General features: G+C 32.8%; 2 protein-coding genes across 3 annotated transcripts in view; one reads left to right on the top strand and one right to left on the bottom strand.

The window, feature by feature from the left end:
* Positions 1-3,555: 3,555 nt before the first annotated feature.
* LOC114330837 (acyl carrier protein, mitochondrial) lies at positions 3,556-13,793 on the bottom strand. Of its 2 annotated transcripts, none has more exons than XM_028280253.2 (3): positions 13,510-13,793; positions 8,134-8,241; positions 3,556-3,829 (listed from the first exon to the last, which is right to left on the bottom strand). In XM_028280253.2, exons 1-3 carry the CDS (start codon positions 13,669-13,671, stop codon positions 3,650-3,652), a joined length of 450 nt encoding a protein of 149 aa, XP_028136054.1. In that variant the 5' UTR covers positions 13,672-13,793; the 3' UTR covers positions 3,556-3,649. The 2 variants fall into 2 exon arrangements, with proteins under 2 accessions (XP_028136054.1, XP_028136053.1); XM_028280252.2 differs by lacking the exon at positions 8,134-8,241 and adding an exon at positions 7,980-8,096 and having other exon boundaries at positions 13,510-13,790.
* A 171-nt stretch (positions 13,794-13,964) lies between these two features.
* LOC114330848 (replication factor C subunit 5-like) overlaps positions 13,965-20,122 on the top strand; it is a 44,132-nt gene continuing 37,974 nt past the window's right edge. The window contains exons 1-3 of the mRNA XM_050655685.1: positions 13,965-14,206; positions 15,439-15,503; positions 15,690-15,817. Of these exons, the coding sequence (XP_050511642.1) occupies positions 14,169-14,206; positions 15,439-15,503; positions 15,690-15,817 (231 nt within the window). The 5' untranslated portion in view covers positions 13,965-14,168. The remainder of the gene's footprint in view (positions 14,207-15,438; positions 15,504-15,689; positions 15,818-20,122) is intronic.

Here is a 20,122-nt window from a genome sequence, read left to right as displayed (position 1 = left end):
TATATCTAATTTAAAAGTAAACACACGGTATAAAGATGTATATTGTGAAAAGCTTGGAAGTAGATGGAAACGGTCTATAAAAAAGGAGACAAACTCCAGCGTAAAAACTACCGTGGAATTTCTCTACTATGTACAGCAGGGGTCGGCAACCTTTTTCGGATGGCGGGCCATGTTCAAAATAAAATGTTTTATGCATATTCAAATGTAGCTTAAATAGTCTTCTTCTTCAGTCTGTTTGCATCCATCCTTGGACAAAGGTCTCCCCATGAGTTCTTCACTTCTCTCTGTTTTGTGCTATTTAGTGCCAGTATCTACCCATTTTTGCTTTGACGTCGTCTAGCCATCGTTTATGTGGTTTTGCTTTAGTATGACCGGACTCGTGTGATCTCCAATGTATAATGTTTCGCGTCCACATTTCATTGCTTTGTTATGGCCAGTTCCATTTTATTTGCGCAATTTTTCCAATTGCATCTTCCACCTTCGTAATGCGTCACACGTCCTTATTTTCGTTTATGTCCTTTCAGCTTAGTCCTAATCTACCTTGTTCGATGGACCTCTGTGTTGGTCTTAATCTATATTCATCTTTCATCTATTTTAAGGCATTTATAACGTCCTCGTTAGTAATTTTGGTAGTTCAGATTTTACATTTAATATTTCCATACCGGTTTTCTGGTTTTTCTATGTTGAACGAGTATAATTCTGTATAAATAGTAATATTCAATAATATTTATTAAATTAGTTTTGTCATTTATAGTGATTCCATTTATATCTGTTATCAGGTGTATTTGTTGTCGGTCTTTCCTATTTAGAGTTTTTAACATTTTCATACTCTTGATTTTCCCTATAATATTTTCGATTTGTTCGGTATTTTAGTCCCTGATGTCTTGTCTTATCCATTTTTTATTGCCTTATTAAGTTCCTTATATTTTAGTGAATTTCGGTCCATGCAACTCTTGTCCTTAAGCGTCTGTTGTCTTTCTGTATTTAATTTATTATTTTTCATAAGTTTGTTGATTTTTCCTAAAATTACATTAGTGCATTGACGGGCCGCGCAAAAAGTTTCAAAGGGCCGCATGCGGCCCGCATGTTGCCGACCTCTGATGTACAGCATACAAAGTCCTCACGCATATTATAAACCAGCGGTTCCAGCCACTAGCAGAAAATATTATTGGAGAGTATCAGATGGGCTTCCGACGGGGAAGATCGACACTGGATCAAATATTTACAGTCAAGCAGGTCTTGAGCAAATCATGGGAACACGACATTGATGTTCACAACGTGTTTGTAGACTTTAAACAGGCATACGACTCAGTCAAAAGGAACAAACTATACCATATATAGGCTGAATTGGCAATACCACACAAGCTAATTAGACTCATTAAAGCCACAATGGATGAAACTCAGGCATGACAAAACCACCGGATAGACTTTTTCAAAATTTCGCAGTGAGATGGGCTGGCCCACAACATTGTTTAACCTGGCACTGGAAGAGGAAGAGGAGGTTTAACTGGAAGAGGAAACCTACTGACCAACCGAACGGTTCAACTGGCCGCTTTGCCGATGATATTAATATTACAAGTACAACATCAACAGAAGCACAGGAAACATACGCAGAGTTAAAAACGCAAACAAAACGGTCTAGGTCTGGAAATTAACACACAAAAAAAAAACAAAAATAATGATACAGACGAGAAGAAATATAGTCCCACAAGACATTATACATGAAGAAGACATTGAAACGGTCGGAAAGTTTACATACCTGGAAGTAGAAATATATGCCGACGGATCAGAAGATGGAGAAATACCAAGAGAATATCGCAGACAAACAGCTTTTTTTGCTCTCTCCCATATATTTCGGTCTAAAAGTGCCCACCGAAATACAAAGATGAAAATCTATATAACCTTAATTCTACCAATAGCATGCTATGTCAGTGAAGCATGAGTCATGAAAGAAACATCCAAAAACAAACTCGACACATTCGAAAGTAAAGTACTGAAGAGAATACTAGAACCTGTAAGGGAAAAACGGAATCTTCAGAAGCAGATACAACAACGAGCTTTATTAACTTTATAAGCAAACACCCCTTCATTAGCATACAAAGATTGCAATGGGCCGGACATGTGATAAGAATGGGAGAGGATAGGCTACCAAAAAGAACACTGAACGCTAGAATGCAGGGAAAGAGACCGGTTGGAAAGCCAAGAAAGCGCTGGGAAGACACAGTAAACAGCGACGCACAAGCCCTTTTAGGAGTCAGTGTATGGAGAAGAGCAGCCACAGACAAACAAGATGCAAAAAATAAAGGAGGCCAAGGCCCAATTTGGGCTGTAGTGCCGTAGAAGAAGATGGAAACGATATAGAATAATAGCAAACATGTATTGAAGATACAAGACTATAGTAAGAGTTGGAGACCTCTGCTGGACAAAGCATACCCAAACTGATCAATATTGGCGTTTGTGCCTTATTGCTATTAGTGAAAATAAACAAAATGGCTCTAAATGATCAATTAGAGTATACACGTGGTGGACCAATAATACTTAAATTATGATCAATCTTACCGTCTCTAACTTTTAGGGCTTCATATGACATATTTGACGTTAATATGTAATATTTACCGTTTTTGATAAAATTTGTTATACAGGCAATAAGTGTATGTGTTCACATAGATAGTCAGGGACTAGCCCACAAGTGGAGCATGTGCACTTTAAAATATGTAATATAAATAATACCTTTGATAAATATAAAAGGTATATTTACTATTAATTATTAGTAGTTAATAATACACTAGTATATTTATCAATAAACGATAATACATTAAATAAATATAATATATGGAATTAAAGTGCGCATGCGTTGTCGTGGACTAAAAGTACCGACAGGGTCCACAAACGAACATAATGACACTGACATTATAAAAATTCGCCGCTACGGACGCTGGCAGTTTCATGTATCCACACCATGGTCACGCACGGAGCGAATATGATAAATTATTAGATGTAAATGATTAATATTTTGGACAGAAAGATTACAACACACTTTACACAAATTAGTCTTTGAATAGTCCAAAATATATATGTGTACTACATTAGAAAATATAGAAAACAGAGGTAGGAGAAACAACATGTACTACAAGGGCTAGCAGTAATAGGTGTAGGTAGTAGTAGAAGTATCTACTTCTGTTTTCCCTCACAGGTCCTAGTATTCTCCTCAGTACTTTCCTTCAGGCTACCAAAAAGAGCACTGAATGCTAGAATGCAGGGAGAGAGAGCGGCTGGAAAGCCAAGAAAGCGCTGGGAAGACACAGTAAACAGCGACGCACAAGCCCTTTTAGGAGTCCGTGTATGGAGAAGAGCAGTCACAGACAAGCAAGGGTGGAGGCAAAAAATAAAGGAGGTAAGGCTCAATTTGGGCTGTAGTGCCGTAGAAGAAGAAGTAGGTAAGTAATAGAACATATGAAAACTAATACAGATTGCTGATAATAAGAATTATCGCAATAAAGGTATCAAAGTTTTGTTCAGCATACTATTGTGTGTCTGCAAAAATAAAAGAAATAATTTAATATTTTATTTAATAATATTTAATAAACTTAATTAACACTATATGACAGGAGTACAGTAATTTACTTTATATTTTTACATATTTCATTACTTATTCATAGATATCTTCTTTGTCCCCAACGTACCGCACAATATCTGCAGGTCTCAGTAATTTTTCGGCATCAGCATCTGGGATTTCAAAGCCGAATTCATCTTCCATCGCCATGATGACTTCGACATGGTCTAGGGAATCTAATCCAAGATCATTGATGAAGTGGGAGTTCAAAGTCAGCTAAAATCATATTTTGAATTGGTATTACAGTTTAAGACAAACATTGATGGTTATAACATAAGTGCATTAACCCTTAAACGCCCAAGGGTGGGTAAAAAATGTCCACCTAATGCATATTGTAACATATTATTTATTGTGTTCCAAAATTTTCAAAAATTATTTATTCTTAAAAAGACAGCCCTTTATCGAATGTTAATTTGGTTCTACCGATATTTTTGAAAATAAAAGTCATATCTTGAATTAAATATGTGTGGGCACAAAATGTCCACCCTTGGTAAAACTTGTTACTAAAGGTTTCTCGATTGTTTCTCGTATACTCGTTTCTTGATACTGTTTCTTGTATGATTTCTCGTTGGCATGAACATAATCCACATAATTATTGACATATAATCGACATAATTATCCGTAACACTAATGAGGAGGCAGACAGGAAGAATGTGGGAAAAATCGACAAATCTGAATTACTGGCTTTTACTGGTATTTTAATTTTGATGTACATCATACTTTTATTGTAAGGTTTGTACATCGTTTGTATTAATATTTTAAAAAATGCTGTGTTTACTAAGCATAAGATTCTTAAGTTTAATCCATTTCTAACAACTCTCAACAATAAAAAGTATATTAGCTATTTTTGAGGTGGATATTTTTATGTGGAGCATAATTTTTATCTGCCAACCCCACGGTCTGAGCTGGTTAAGTGCTCTATACTATACAATTCGAGAAAAATGCACAATCACCTGCCATCTAACATCAAATCTATTACAGCATTTCCCGCTTTTCGCAAGGCCTTGAAAGCTTATTTGCTAGAGAGAGCTTTTTATACAGTGAATGACTTTTTTTATAAACGATTTGAATTCAGCAAATTGACTTGCAGGATTATTACTTTCGAGTACTTTTGTACATATTTGCAGCGGCATAGAACTTTTGATTTACTTTCCCTTTTCCTGGTTCGCCTTCTTTTTGTTCTGACGTTGTATACATATGGTTTGCAAAATTTTTAATTTTTTAATGTGTACTTAACTGTGTAACTGTAAAATTATATTAAGTAGTATAACTCACGCCATTTACTTGGTGTCTGTTTCTGTTTTGTCCGTAGTTTTTTATTATTTTTTGTTTTTTATTGTATTTTTTTATTTTGTATAAGCTTTGTCCACAAATTGGTAAAATTTTATGACAATAAAGCATACCTTACTTTTTACCCACCCTTGGGAATACATGGAACCTACATATTGAGGGATCAAAACTTATATGTTTATAGATGTATACACAAAATATATCTCTTTATTTTAATTTCTGTATTAGAATTACAGAAACAGTGGTTATTGAGATCGGGAAGGGAGTTGGGAACAATTTGTAGCCATAGGCTTCTTCTGATCATACAGTTTCTGAAGCTGTATTGTTTTGAACTGGTCATACCACAGCCAATTAGCTTATTGTACATCTTTAATTCAAGTTGCATCCTTCCATTAATTTTTAATATTTTTTTAAATAATCTTCCAAAATAAGATCTTCTCTTAACCATCGTCTTCATGTTCAAAACTTCTATAGGCTAACAGAATGGAGGAATTAAAGTATCCCAATCTTTTGATTATCAGTGACATTGAAAGTTATGGGTCTATTGAATAAAAAGAAGTATTTGCTTTTACTTACAAGTATTTAAGTATTTACTTAATACTAATTGAATAAAGTCATTTCTTTAATGCTTTATTCAATTACTATTAAGTAAATACTTAAATACGAGGAAGTAAAAGCAAATACTTCTTTTTATTCAATAGACCCATTGACAAAAAGTTATGTCTGATTACAGATGGAGACACGTAGTGCTTCTTCTCTTAATACCCAAGATTATAATTAATTCTTGCCATAATTCTGATTCAAAATTTCATCCTTCATCAGAATGTAACTCAGGAACTCCATGTCTTAATACGAAATGTTATGAACGCTTCTGCCGCTGTAGTCGCTTCTTAATTAGCAAGGATTTCAAGCCATTTTGAAAAATAATCCATTGCAACCATTCCGTACTTGTTTCCTCTCTCTGTCATTGGAAGTGGACCGAGAATATTCACTGCAAGTCATTCAAGAGACTCTCTGGAAATTGTCAAACAAATTATAGGCCTTAAAACACTTGGAGGAGGGCCCATTAATCCTATTAAGGACACAATAGATTAAAGAATTTTTGAAAATGTATACTAAGATCTGGGCAAATAAAAACCTATATAAAAAATTTGTTTAGAAATTAAAATAAAAAAAAAGTTAGGATCTTTTACTTATAGGTTGATTGCTTTTATGTCAGGACGATTATGCCAAATATTATCCTGGACAGTATTCATCCAGCAAGACTTTGGATTTAAAGAACAAAAACCTTTTCAACGTAAATAAAGTATACCAATCTACAGTTGAGTCCGCGAGTCTTTACCCGTGCGTCATTAATACCTGGCGAGATAAAACACATACTTTTTATCTAGCATCATTCTCTTCCACGCATGAAACTCATGACAAACCAGCTGCCGTTTGTTATTAAGTAACAACACATGTTATTTTTATGAACCATCTAGACTCAGTGCATTGAAAAGAGATAGGTACAAAAAAGACGATTCGGTATGTTTTCATATTTTAAGCACAATTTGTTTGACGTTTCTGCTTTGTTTAATTTTGTGGCTGTCAGTCAGTTGAACTTTTTGCAGTTTTTGTCGAATTTTTGCATTTTGAAGTTTCTTTAAATTACACAAACAGTTGTTTTCACAAATAATTTTATATTGGGCTTTGAAATTTTAAGGTAAATAATTCTATTTTGGCAATTAATATTTAAAACATACAAAGCTAACGTCATTCACACAGTAAAGAAAATACTGTGTTTAGATTTCCGTCAAAGTGAATAAAATAACAAAAATAAAATATGTTGTTGGATTTTTTTATAAATTGTTTATTTATTTATTAATCAATAATAATAAAAGAATTTATTAAGCTACTTCAAATGTAGCTGTAATTCTGCACAAAAATTTTGAAGCAAAACTTACATTTGACATTCTATATATTTGATAACGTCAAATTTTATAATGAAACCCATAATCGGAACAGTACCCACTTTCTGTCAGTTGTTGTTGCGTGAAATAGATTTCCGACTTATGTCGTATGCTTTAAATGATGACGCACAGGTAAAGACTCGCGGACTTAACTGTACAAGAAAAAGATCACACAGAAGAGACTGTAACCACAAAGTCAAGTTAACAGGTCTAAATCACATTATGATTCAATATTTATGCTAAATCATTTTTATTTTAATAAGAAATCATGATATTTAAACTTTATTGATGCTTTAACACTGATCAATAAATAATAAAAAATCATTAATTTTCTATAACTTGATCTTTTCTGGGAATACGATAATACAATCCATAAAATGAAAAAAAAAACATTATTCCATTCCGTTATGTCCATTTTGAAAAAGGAATCTTTATGAGCTTAATATGATAGAATATAGAATGTCTAAAGTAGTCTAATAATATTTTCACAGTCGGCGCACATAAAACATTGTTCTGTGGAAAACCCACATATGAAACTGTTGGTGGTTGCAATGTTTTCCAGCATAGCATTGAATCTTTAATTTTTTTTAACAAATTTAAAAAAAAAAATTAGTTTGATTTAGCTCGTCTTTTGAAGTGTAAAATGTAATTATGATTGCTAATAATATTACGAAAGATTTAAACCAAAAAAATAGGATCATATAGGATTTACCCAACACAAAACAGATGTAGCCTGGGCCTCAATTTCTGACCCTTCGCTTCGTTATTGAACATATTCGTTTTGTATCTGTTTAGTATACGAAGTGAATACATTCGATAACGAAGCAAACGGTCAAAAATCGAGGCTCTGGTCTACTAAGGGTGAATTGAAGATTACTTATTCAAAATGGATATTAGATGCATTCAGTATGTTGAAACTGTCTTGTTAAATTACTATAAAGTAAAAAAATAGTGAGTTTTTTATCCTTAGATTAAAATTAAAATACAAAATAGATATTTATTTTGTTTGCTCAATTATTGTTGGTTACTATTCCAAGAAAAGATTACAGCTCTTACAAAATATACATAACTTTTAATAAAACTGACATTAGCGATGCTATAAACGATATTTATGTGTACTACTGTACCTTTTCTGGACTAATTTTGTCATACAATTTTAATACTAACAAAACTCTTTCACCAATGAGTTGCAAAGTCAGTGGTGGCTTAGAACTGTAACTTCTCTGTTGTGGTGAAACAAGTCTCTGAAATAAAAAAATATTGATATAAGTAAGTAGGTACCTTTTCTGCAGTTACTTTATCATATGAAGAACACACTTTCAGCACCCTTTGTTTGATTTCTTCTTCAGAAGGTTTAGGTTTTATTACCTCTGGTGAATAGAATCTTGTCTAACAAACAAAAAAATATAATTGATTTAAATATAGTAGTTTAGTCAACAAGGGTAGTTTACTCTGAATTTTGTCCTAATGCATAAATTTACTTGATATTTTCACAGTACATAGGGAATAGTTCAAGAAACAAAGTCTATCCTATGCCAAAATATGCTTTTATCTTGGAAGTGGTTTCCATCCCTTGTCAGGGATAGAAATTTTTTTGGTCAACATAATTCACTGAGTTGATAGAGGACCCCAAAAAAGTTCTATAATTTGTTTTTCAAAATTCGGTACTTATTGAGCTATTTGTGACTGAAAATTTGCCATTTTCATTGAATAACTTAAAAACTCTGCATCTATCGAAAAAAGTGTAAGAAACATTTTTGTAACTTAGAAAAAAACAAGAGATTAATTTTTTCAATAATCTACAGTAGACTCTCTCTATAACGAACACAGTTATTACGAGGTTTCACTTATAACGAGGTACACTAGATGTCCCATGAAATTCCTATTGAACTGTAACACCTCTATAACGAGGTGTATTATAACAAGGAAAAATGAAATCGTAGAATATGTATTTTTATCTGTTTTTAGCGCTGTAATGGCTATAAATAAATACCCGAACTGAGTGTATACAGAAATCCTCAACATCTGTGTGGTTACCAAGGATAGTGTTGTAATAAAATCCACCGCCTATAATAAACTTCTTCCTGTTCTGTTTATCTATCGACCGATATTGAATATTTTAAGAAAATTTACAATTTATGATGGCGAAGCCTTATTGTTGAGGAAACAATATTTAGCATCTTATATTGCTCCGAAAGGCTTTACTATAGGAAGTTAATGTTTTAGAGAACTATACAGTGCGTCCATAAAGTAACGCATAAATTCGTTATTTCATAAACCGGCGACTTTAAGGAAAAATCCTGATTTTTATTTTTAAATTACGATTTTTATTTTTAAATCCCGATTTTTACTTTTAAATTACGATTTTTTGGCATATATATCATACTAGTGAAGTCATCCATCTGGGCGTGATGACGTAATCGATGATTTTTTTAAATGGGAACAGGGGTCATCTGATAGCTCATTTGAAAGGGTATTCAATTCTCTATCCAATAATATAAACATAAACATAATTATTTATACAGGGTGTTCAAAAAACATTTTTTTAATTAAAATAAGTGAGACAAAAAGAAGAATATATGTAATTTATTTTAATTCTTCTTCTTTTTTCTCGAAACTCCTTATGCCCCTCAGGGGCGTCGGAGGTTTTATTCATCTTCTATCCATCTCTTCCATTTCTTGCGGTCCTTTGCTAACTCTTTCATTTGTTGATGTGTTTTTCCTTTTTCCTGTCCAATTTCTATAATCTGATCGATCCATCTCTTCCTTGGCCTCCCTTTCCTTCTTTTACCATATCTTTTCGATTCCATCACCTGCTTTGGTAGTCTTCCCTGGTCCATTCTGTTAATGTGTCCATACCATTTTAATTTTCTTTTTTGTATCTTGGTTATTATCGATTCCTGTTTCAGTCTTTGTCTAATATCTTCATTTCTTATTCTGTCCAATTTCGTTTTTCCTGCTATTTTTCTTAGCTGCTTCATCTCCGCTGCGTTTATTGTACTGTCTATTTTTGCATTGTTTACCCATGTCTCACTTGCATACATTAAAGTTGGCACAGAGATTGCGTTGTATACCTTCAGTTTTGTTTCTTTATCTATTTCTTCCTTTCCAAATATTGTTTTATTTAGTGCATAGTAGATCTTATTTGCTTTTTTCGCTCTGTATGAGATTTCTTGATCTATCTTTCCATCCTCGGATATTATTACTCCAAGGTATTCAAACGTCGAGACTGTTTCTATTATTTCGTTTTTGCACCTAAATATCGTTTGGTTTATTTCTTCCCTTTTCTTTTGGGTTACTATCATGGTCTTCGTTTTCTTTACATTTACCTCCATTTTCAAATTTTCTATTTCCGCCACCCATATTATAGCCCTTATATTAATTTTTGCATTTTCTCTTTATTGTCTGCTATTATTACTAAGTCATCTGCATATAGTAATCCCTCCATTCTCACTGGTACTAAATTCCTGTACCCTATTATTGACTGTAATTGCCTTGACCTTCTTTTAGCGCTCTTCATTACTCTATCCATTACTAATATAAACAAAACTGGGCTGAGACTGTCCCCTTGTTTTATTCCTCTCCTTAGGTTTATTATTGGCGATCTGTTTCCATTTATTTGTACTTTAGCAAGTACGTTTCTATACGTACTTTTTACCACGCTTACTATCTTTTGCGGGATTTGCAGATCTTCCATTACTGACCATATTACTTCTCTATTTATAGAATCAAAAGCAGCTTTAATATCTATAAACGTAACATATAAGTCTTCTCCTATTTCGTTTTTCCTTTCAATTATATTTCTCAGTATGTATATATTATCTGTTGTTCCTCTTTCCTTCCTAAAAGCCGCTTGTTCTTCTTCTAGTTTTCCTTCCAGTTCGTTCCTGAGCTTCCTTTCTATTATCCCGGTGTAGACTTTATATGCCACTGATGATAAGCATATAGCCCTATAGTTATCACATTCCGCTTCATCTCCTTTCTTGTGTATTGGTATCAATAAATTTTCTTCCCAGTCTTCCGGTATCTTTTCTGTTCTCCATGCATCCCTCATTATTTCCAGCAGCCAAAACTTGCCTCGTTCTCCCACATACTTCATCATCTCCGGATCTATGTCATCGGCACCTCCCGCTTTTCCAATCTTTATTCTTGCCAATCCTTCTTCAATATCTTTGATATGAATTTCGTCTACTCGATTGTCCCTATCCACTTCTCTTGCCTGCTGTCCTCTCTCCTCATCTTGTTGGTTACTTGCCTCGAATTTTTCTTTATAGTGCTTATTCCATATGGTTAGTATGTCTTGTATGTTTGTTTTCAATTCATTTCGCTCATTTCTAATTCCTCTTATTTGTTTCCTTTTTGTTCCTTTCATGCTTCTTATTTTATTCCAAAACTGTTTATTGTTATTCCCAAAACCTTCGTTCAATTCTTCACCTAATTCCTTCCAGCTCTTCTTCTTCGCATCTTTTACTAGTTCTTTCACTATATTTCTCTGTCTTCTGTATTCGTCTCTGTCTTGCTCTTGATTTGTGTTTATGTATCGCTTCCACATTTCTTTCTTCCTTTTTACAGCTTGCTTTATTTCCTTATTCCACCATCCAGTTCTTTTATTATTCTTACCATTCTTTCTTATTCCACATACTTGTTTTGCAGTGTTCCGTAACGTGTCTCTTAATTTTTTCCATCTCTCTTCCATATTCCATATTTCCTCATTGTTTTCAAACTGTTCCAGTATTTTATCTGTCTCTCTTTGGTATAACTTCCTCATTTCCATATTTTTCATCTTATGTATTGCTATTCTTGTATATTGAGGACTCTCTATTATTTCCATTAGTTTCATGTTTATCTCTGCTGTCACTAGTCTGTGTTGGGTACTGAGTTCGGCTTCGTTCTCTGTTTTTATATTTTGTATCGTTAGTTCTGCGTCTCGAGGATATACTATGTAGTCAATTATGCTTCTCGCATTTCTTTCTTCTGCTACGTTTTAATTCAAAATGCATTTAACTACCGTCAGTAAAGAGAAAAAAATTTTATTTGGCAAATAAACATTGATTTTCGTTTAAACGAAATGTTCAAACTGCCAAGAGACAGGTGGGTGGCATCTTTAACATTGAATTTAAGCGAAAAACAATATTTATTTGTCAAATAAACATTTTTTTCCTGTTTTCTGACAACGGCAAAACGTATTTTAAATTAAATAAATTACATACATTCTTCTTTTTGTCTCAATTATTTTAATTAAAAAAATGTTTTTTTGAACACCTTGTATAAACAAATATGTAAATGTTTACATTAGTGAATAGAGAATTAAATACCCTTTCAAATGAGCTATCACATGACCCCTATTCTCATTTAAAAAAAAACATCGATTACGTCATCATGCACAGATAGATGACGTCACTAGTATCATATATATGCCAAAAAATCGGAATTTAAAAATAAAAATCGACCTGTTTCGGGATTTTTCCTTAATATCGCCGGTTTACGAAATAATGAATTTTTGTGTTACTTTATGGACGCACTGTATATGTGTGCACAATATTATTGTTGTCTGATATAACGAGATCTGCTTATAACAAGGTAGTTAGTCCGCCATTTCAGTTCTTGTTATAGAGGGAGTCTACTGTAGTTGCAATAAAAAGCGAGATATACTAGGTAGAATGAGACGTTTTTTTGTGAATGATCGCATCAGTGCATTTAACTTGAAATTACAGAAAAACCATTGATTTTATAGGTATAATCCTGAGAATATCTTTTGTAGTGCTTGAAAAGTCCTTTAAAATGAGTACTCCTAAATGCCGATTGCTTTCAAACTAAGCAAGATAGGTTGCAAAAAAGATTGATCACTCTCATATTTTTTAGAAGAAAATTAGCAGTATATTTAACTCCCTATCCACCAGAATTTAAATATGTCGTTTTCGGACTGATTTAAATTAGATATTTTTTCTTTACACATCAAATGGAGTGGTTTATCAGGGTTAAATTATTCAGCCAACCAAGAATAGTCTTGGCTGCAATAATGTTAAAATTATGCAATTTCCCCGTTTCTATGATTTTGAGACAACTAAGGTGTGTCACGTGGCTGATCAACAACAACCTGAGACCCAACATTTGTGTCTCACGTGCAGCCAAGTATAAAAAGATCTTTATTTAACTTGAACAAACGATATTAAAGCCTAAAAAGTACATTGATTTACAATACAACTAGTTTCATTCCATTATGTCAATAAGGGGTAGTTTTCACACCTAAAAAATAATAAGCATAGCATAGGGTAGGCTTTAAATTAGGTGGTAAGTAGAGCCTCTTCCCAAAATTTCATCAAAATCGATGCAATAGGATAGAAATCGCAGGCAATATACTATTTTTGCTCTCATTTACTGGAGTGTATCTACGAATTTTACATTGTTGAATGTCAATTGTGACAGTATTTTAAAATAATTTACAAACATTTTTACTTATTTTAGTTTGCGAATATTCAAATTGGTTTCAACTACTCTGAAATAATCAGTTTTTAAAATTTTGCGAAAGCAGCCTCAAACAAAAAATGAGGTTATGTTATGTAATATTTTATTTTACATGTGTAATATTATTTAAATTACCAGTAGTTTCTAATGAATTGGTTCGACTAATTCCAATAAATAGCAGCTGAAACTTACCTGTATATCGATCAAAGAACCAGGTTTACTTTGTGAGCTATTTTGTAAAATATCACTGCATCTATTTACTAATGTGACTGCCAAAGGCCTTGTACTGAAAGATCGTAAAGACGAGGAGTTTCTACACACTGCCCTAAAGCTTTTCGCTAATAAACTAGCCATTTCTTATAATTTCTAAAACTGCACCAGTTAAATTATTTTTATGGCAGTAGAAAATGAAAAATGAAGATGGAAATGGCAAAGCAGATGGATAATGACGTCAACGTCAGTTGTCTTATGTCAATGTCGTTAAGCCCATGTTGAAATCACGGTTATTAGACATAACCGTGTGTTGAAATAAAATAAATGACAAAAGCCCAAATCTCGATAATAATTTATAAAATAATATTTGAGGTAATATTAATAATAGTAAGACATAGTATTATTTTTTTCATGTTTTTGTTCAACTTTAAAAATCAATTAACATATCAGATTTGTAAAAAGCAAATGCACAAAATGGATATTAAATTTCAGAGACATCTATTGCCAGTACATTTAATTTCTATGATTTGTTTTTGCTTTCCCGCAAAAAACTTAACCTCAAAAATATTTTGAAATATAAATTATATTTTTTAATCAGTAGCTTTAATTTTTGTGTTAACTGTTAAACTTTATCAAAAATGGTACAAAAGGAATCTCAGAAAGTAAATTTACCTTGGTAAGTATTAATTTACTGTAAGTTTGGGAAAGCAAAATAATTCGTTTTTGCTAAAATTCATATTCTCCTTTATTCTTAAATGTATTTTCCCTTTAACAGGAATAGTGACAGTTTAACAATGATATGACTCTTAATTTCGCAGTATATCATCTCCCCAAATAAAAAGTGTTATTGATAATATTTTTAGTAGATTTACCCTGTAGGTAATACCTATAATTTCACTGTCTGTTCAATTCGTTCAATCACCCTGTCTCTCCTATGGCGCTACAGCCTAAGTCAGTCCCTGACCACTCCCAGTATCCGCCTATAAGTATCTCTGTCCTTGGCTGCTCACTTCCAGTAATCCACCCTAAATATATCTTTAGTAGTGGTTCTCGCTTTGTCTATCCACCTCTTCTTTGGTCTTCCTACTGGCTGACGTCCCACTTAGCACTAAGCCTTCTACTAGGTGTTCTGTCATTATCCATTCTTATAAGGTGACCCGCCCAGCGTAATCTATGTATTTTTGCATAATTTGCTATAGAGGGTTCTCTGTAATATTAATACAACTCGCAGTTGAACCTTAATCTTCATGTACCATTGTCGCATATGGGTCTCAATATCTTTTTTTCATAAATATTGATAAGGTTTATTGTCTTTTCTGTCAGGATCCATGTTTTTACACCATATGTTACTATTGGTTGTATGATAGTTTTATATACTTTGAACTTTACTTCCCTATTGATATTTTTGGATCCAATTACTGAAGAGAGAAGTAAGCAACAGAGAGAAGTATGCTTTGTTAGCCAGTATTATCAGTTTCCTTATTTTCTTTCCCTCGTTACTGTCCTCAGCTATCTATAGACCCTAGTGTGTGAGCTGTTTTACTGATTCAATATTAGCGTCGTATATTTTCAAATTCTGCAAGTTTCATTGTTTCCTTGCTGGTATTAAGGCTTTAGTTTTATCTATGTTGGTGGCTAGCCTTATTTCTTTCACATTTTTTTCAAGCTCCACATAAACTTCTGTGATGTCTCTTGAGGTTCGTCCCATTAAGTTTACATCGTCTATGTACATAACAATCTGCTTAGACTCATTCAACAATAATTTTTTTGGGTTTACAGACCCTGGTTTCTTATAATATATTCCATACATATTATACTAAACAGAGTAGGTGCCAGCACATCTCCCTATTTAACCCTTTAGTTATCTGGAAGAGTTCAATCAAACACTAATGATTTTATTCATTCTAGGGTTGAAAAATATCGTCCAAGTACACTTGATGATTTAGTGTCTCATGAGGATATTATAAAAACAGGTGAGATTGTATCTTTGTATACATTTCATAATTTGGAATATGAAGTTGTTTACTTAAATACTATGGAACTACTTTAGCAATTTTCTTTTTTAACTAGGGGTAAATATTTTACAAACTTCAAATTGTTTACATAATTAATACTCCCTAAGTGAATATTAATATTTACAAGGCTTTTATTATTTCCAGTCAGTAAATTTATTCGAGATGATCAGGTACCCCACTTGCTCTTCTATGGACCTCCCGGTACAGGAAAAACAAGTACAGTTTTGGCATGTGCAAGACAATTGTATACTCCCGCCCAGTTTCCATCAATGGTAAGTACAGAAATGTGTCTGGTTAATATAATTTTGATATATATTTCATTTTAGAGTTTATTTTCTTTAAGAATTCCTACAATAATAATTTTTTTATCTTCTTCTTATGCTTTACACACCATTTTTACACCAGGGTTGTAGCATTACAAAATTCCGCTACAATGTTTTGTTTTAAACCCGCCTAATAAATAATTATTCCTTGTATTTTGTGTTGGTAATATCATTCATTAAAATATCCCAAGCCCGCCCTGTTCGAAATATTACAAGTTATTTCACAAAATATGTTGCATTGTATTTTGTTAACCCACTCTGTAAACTAAAGTAAATATGAGATGGAATATGAGAATATGAAAGTTAGTTTCTTCTAAATCCCTCCCATTCCTCAAAACGATTCCACGACCTGCCACTGAACAACCACTGAGCCGCCCTTCGCAAAAGAAGGTATGAGTGTCTGTTCCTTCTCCTTTAGCCCCATTTCGACCCCCAGCATCTATGTAGTTAATTTTATCCCTGACCCCATCTGAGCAGACATTTAACACACTTCAGGGTATCATCAGTGGCGTTATAGCTCTTTATGAGCCAAAGCCTTCTTTAGAACAATCCTCCATTCGCCCCTGTCTCTGGCAACTCTTCTCTATGCTCTAATTCCAATAGATTTTAAATAATTTTCTAAGTTGTCTTGATACCTAAGTCTCGGTCTTTCTCTTGCTCGTATCGGCCCTCTTCGGTCAAAATCTTTTCTGACTATGGCTTTTTCCTCTCGCCTGAGTACATGCCCTATCCATCTAAGGCGTGCTACCTTAAGGAATTTTACAACGTTAGGTTCTCTAAAACTTCTATACAACTCGAAAGTTGTAACGCCTGTGCCACAAACCTTGTTCTTTTATCCCTCCATATATTCTTCTTAGGATTTTTCGCTCAAAACGTTTCAACAGTTCTTGGTCATTCTGTGTAAGTGACCAAGTTTCTGAACCAGATGTTAGCACTGGTCTTATTAAGGCTGATTCACATTATAGCTCAGGTCACGGTTCGCTCACGCTCAGCTTAAGGTTCGGTCAACTATTCTTACACGCATCTTAATCATGCTATCCGCACTAAACACGACGGTCAAGTTCCGGCCCTTTTTTTTGACTGCGTGGTTTCTCCGAGAGAATATTTTGATCGTGGCTTGAGCTGACCGTGAGCGGAGCGTGACCTGAGCTATAATGTGAATCAGCCTTTAGTATTTTGTAGACAGTCAAATTAATTTTTCTAGGTATTTTTGAGGCCACCTGTCTTCTTAAGCCATAGTAACACTTATTGGCGAGCACTGTTCTTCTTTTAATTTCTTCACTGACATTGTTATTTTTAGTTTGCAGCGAGCCTAAGTATATGAAGGTGTAATTATGGTTCTTTTCATGAGCATTTTTCCGTGCGTCACAAATGATAGAAAAAAAGGTTAGTCCGTGATGAATACACATTTATGACATTTATTCTAACATGACATTTTAGTTAAATCTGACAGTTGTCACATTTTATTTGCAATTTGGTATAAAAACAAATCAATTTTATTTATTGCATTTATAAAATGGTATTTTCTTTAATTTGTATAGTCTTATAAATTGTACAGATTAAATTTTTTTTTATATAGAATAATATAATATTATTTAATATTATATTATAGGTCTGGATCCCGCGTAGGAAAAAAAAGTTGATTAATAGCAAGCTGGAAATTTTTTAATAGCTTAAGGGTGTCTCGTCGGACAAACTTTGATATATGGGAACACTGGAACAGGGGCAGTTTTAATTGTGGAACAGGTTAAAATTTTGGAACGGTCAGACCACGAAAGCGGCACATTTATTTTGTCCGACAGAATAGACTTAAACTCTCCGAACAGAGATTAAACTCTCATGCAAAAATCAGACTGCTATTTATCACCAAATGGGCGTTTTAATGAGTGGAACATGTAGAATATGTCAAATGACAGGAATTATGACAGGTGATAAATAGCAGTCTGATTTTTGCATGAGAGTTTAATCTCTGTTCGGAGAGTTTAAGTATGTTCTGTCGGACAAAATAAATGTGCCGTTTTCGTGATCTGACCGTTCCAAATTTTTAACCTGTTCCACAATTAAATCTGCCCCTGTTCCAGTGTGCCCATATATAAAAGTTTATCCGACTAGATACCTTTAAGCTATTAACAAATTTTCAGCTTGCTATTAATCAACTTTTTTTCATACGCGGGATCCAGACCTATTATTAGCGCCATCTATTGACAGAGATTAAATGTTATAAATGTCACCGACGAAATGTAATCAGAGACGTGCGTTTTTTTCTGTCACACACAATTTAATGCGTTAGAGAGAAATCGAAAAACTGTGACGCACTGAAAAATGCTCATGAAAAGAACTATACCTTCCAGTTCTAGGTCGTCAATTATTATTCTTGTAGATGTCAGGTTGCTTGACCTAGGGCCGGTTGTTCGAACGCTAATCAACAATGATCATTATTAAATATTTAATTACTGTCACCAAAACTGTCAATGTCAACTTTGTTTGGGTTGCTGAAAACATAATTAATTACAATTATGAGATTTATTATTAATTATATTAATAATTATTGTTATATTAATTGATTATAGTTTCAGAATTGTAATTAATTATGTTTTAACAATTGACATTGACAGTAATTAATTATTTGATAATGATCATTGTTGATTAGCGTTCGAACAACCGGCCCTTAGTGCAACACATATTTGGTTTTTTGAACATTTATTTAGTCCCATTCTCTGTGCAGATGCTCAGACGACTGAAATGCTTCGGTCAGAGAGTCTGTGGACCTACCTATGATGTCTATGTCATCTGCGTATCCGACTGTTTCATGTAGCCCAATCAAAGAACAATCTGACCCCAAAAAAAAATAAAGGAAGGGTGAAAATTTGGGAGTAGATAGTTGAAATTGTCTATTATTATATAAGAAAAAGTTTACAATTCTACATCCCCTCCATTTTACAAAAATGGAGTGGAATACCCGCTCTCGAAGCTGAAAAATATACATTCAAAATAAGATCGGAATTGGATAATATGACTAATTCTAAACAACTTTTGTTCTATAGAGTTTTTTTGCTAAGTCAATACTTTTCGAGTTATTTGCGAGTGAATATGTTCATTTTTAACAAAAAAAAAAAACTCGGAGATAACTCAAAAAGTAAGTATTTTATTGAAAAAAATATTCTTAGCAAAAATATAGCCTATAAAAAATTGAAAAAAATTATGTATATAATATGAGGTCTGTAGACCCAGTTGTAGCTAATGAAAAGTAGGTTCTTCTTCGTCAAATTCCAAATCGAATATTTCAATGTGAAATAACCCAAAAACGGAGCACTCTTCGGGGAAAATTCATTTCAACTTTTTTAAAGTGTTTAAAAAAAGTTTATTTTTGTTAAAAAAAACTTCTAACATTAAAAGTAAGTGAGTTACGCTCAAAATATTGTTGGTCTCTTTTATTTTTTGGTAAAAAAAAATCGCGAAAATCGCCCCCTAATTAGCATCACAAATAAATTTTATCATTACCACTTGACAACTTACTTTGCTTATGTCGGTATTATTTATATGATCTGTAAGTTTCATCGGTTCAAGGTGCTTATTTTTGAAAAAGCTGTAGTTAAAATGGCTTGAACGAGTAACTAATCACGAGTTTAGGCAAATTTTGAACAGCTATAGCATAATCAATTTTTGTCTAACAAGAAAATAAAAAATCAAAAATATTCAGAAAAGCAAAACGAACATTTTACTACTCTTTGTAATTTTTGGTATTACTAATAATTTTTCCATAAAAATTCCATTTTTTTCCAAATTAAAAAAATATTGTTTTTTTAAACCCAATTTTTTTTTTCAAAAATGAGCACTTTGAACCAATAAAACTTATAGATAATATAAACAATAAATAAGTAGATTAACTTGTGAAGCGGTAACGATTAATTTTATTTAGGAAGTCAATTAAGAGGTGATTTTCGCGATTTTTTTTTAGCAAAAAATAAAAAAGACAAGCAATATTTTGAGCGTAACTCACTTTTAATGTTAGAAGTGTTTTTAAAAAACAAAAAAAAACCTTTTTTTTTAACACTTTAATAAGTTGTAATGAATTTTCCCCGAAAAGAGCTCCGATTTTGGGTTATTTCAAATTGAAATATTCGATTTCGAATTTGACGAAGAATAACCTACTTTTCATTATCTACAACTCTGCTTCTACTGGGTCTACAGACCTCATGCATATACCATTTTTTTCAGTTTTTTATAAGCTATATTTTTGCTAAGTATATTTTT

This window comes from Diabrotica virgifera, chromosome 7 (assembly GCF_917563875.1).
Source record: "Diabrotica virgifera virgifera chromosome 7, PGI_DIABVI_V3a".
NCBI classification, from domain to species: domain Eukaryota; kingdom Metazoa; phylum Arthropoda; class Insecta; order Coleoptera; family Chrysomelidae; genus Diabrotica; species Diabrotica virgifera.
The sequence above is the reverse complement of the archived record's forward strand: the minus strand, read 5'-3'. Positions and strand labels throughout refer to the sequence as shown.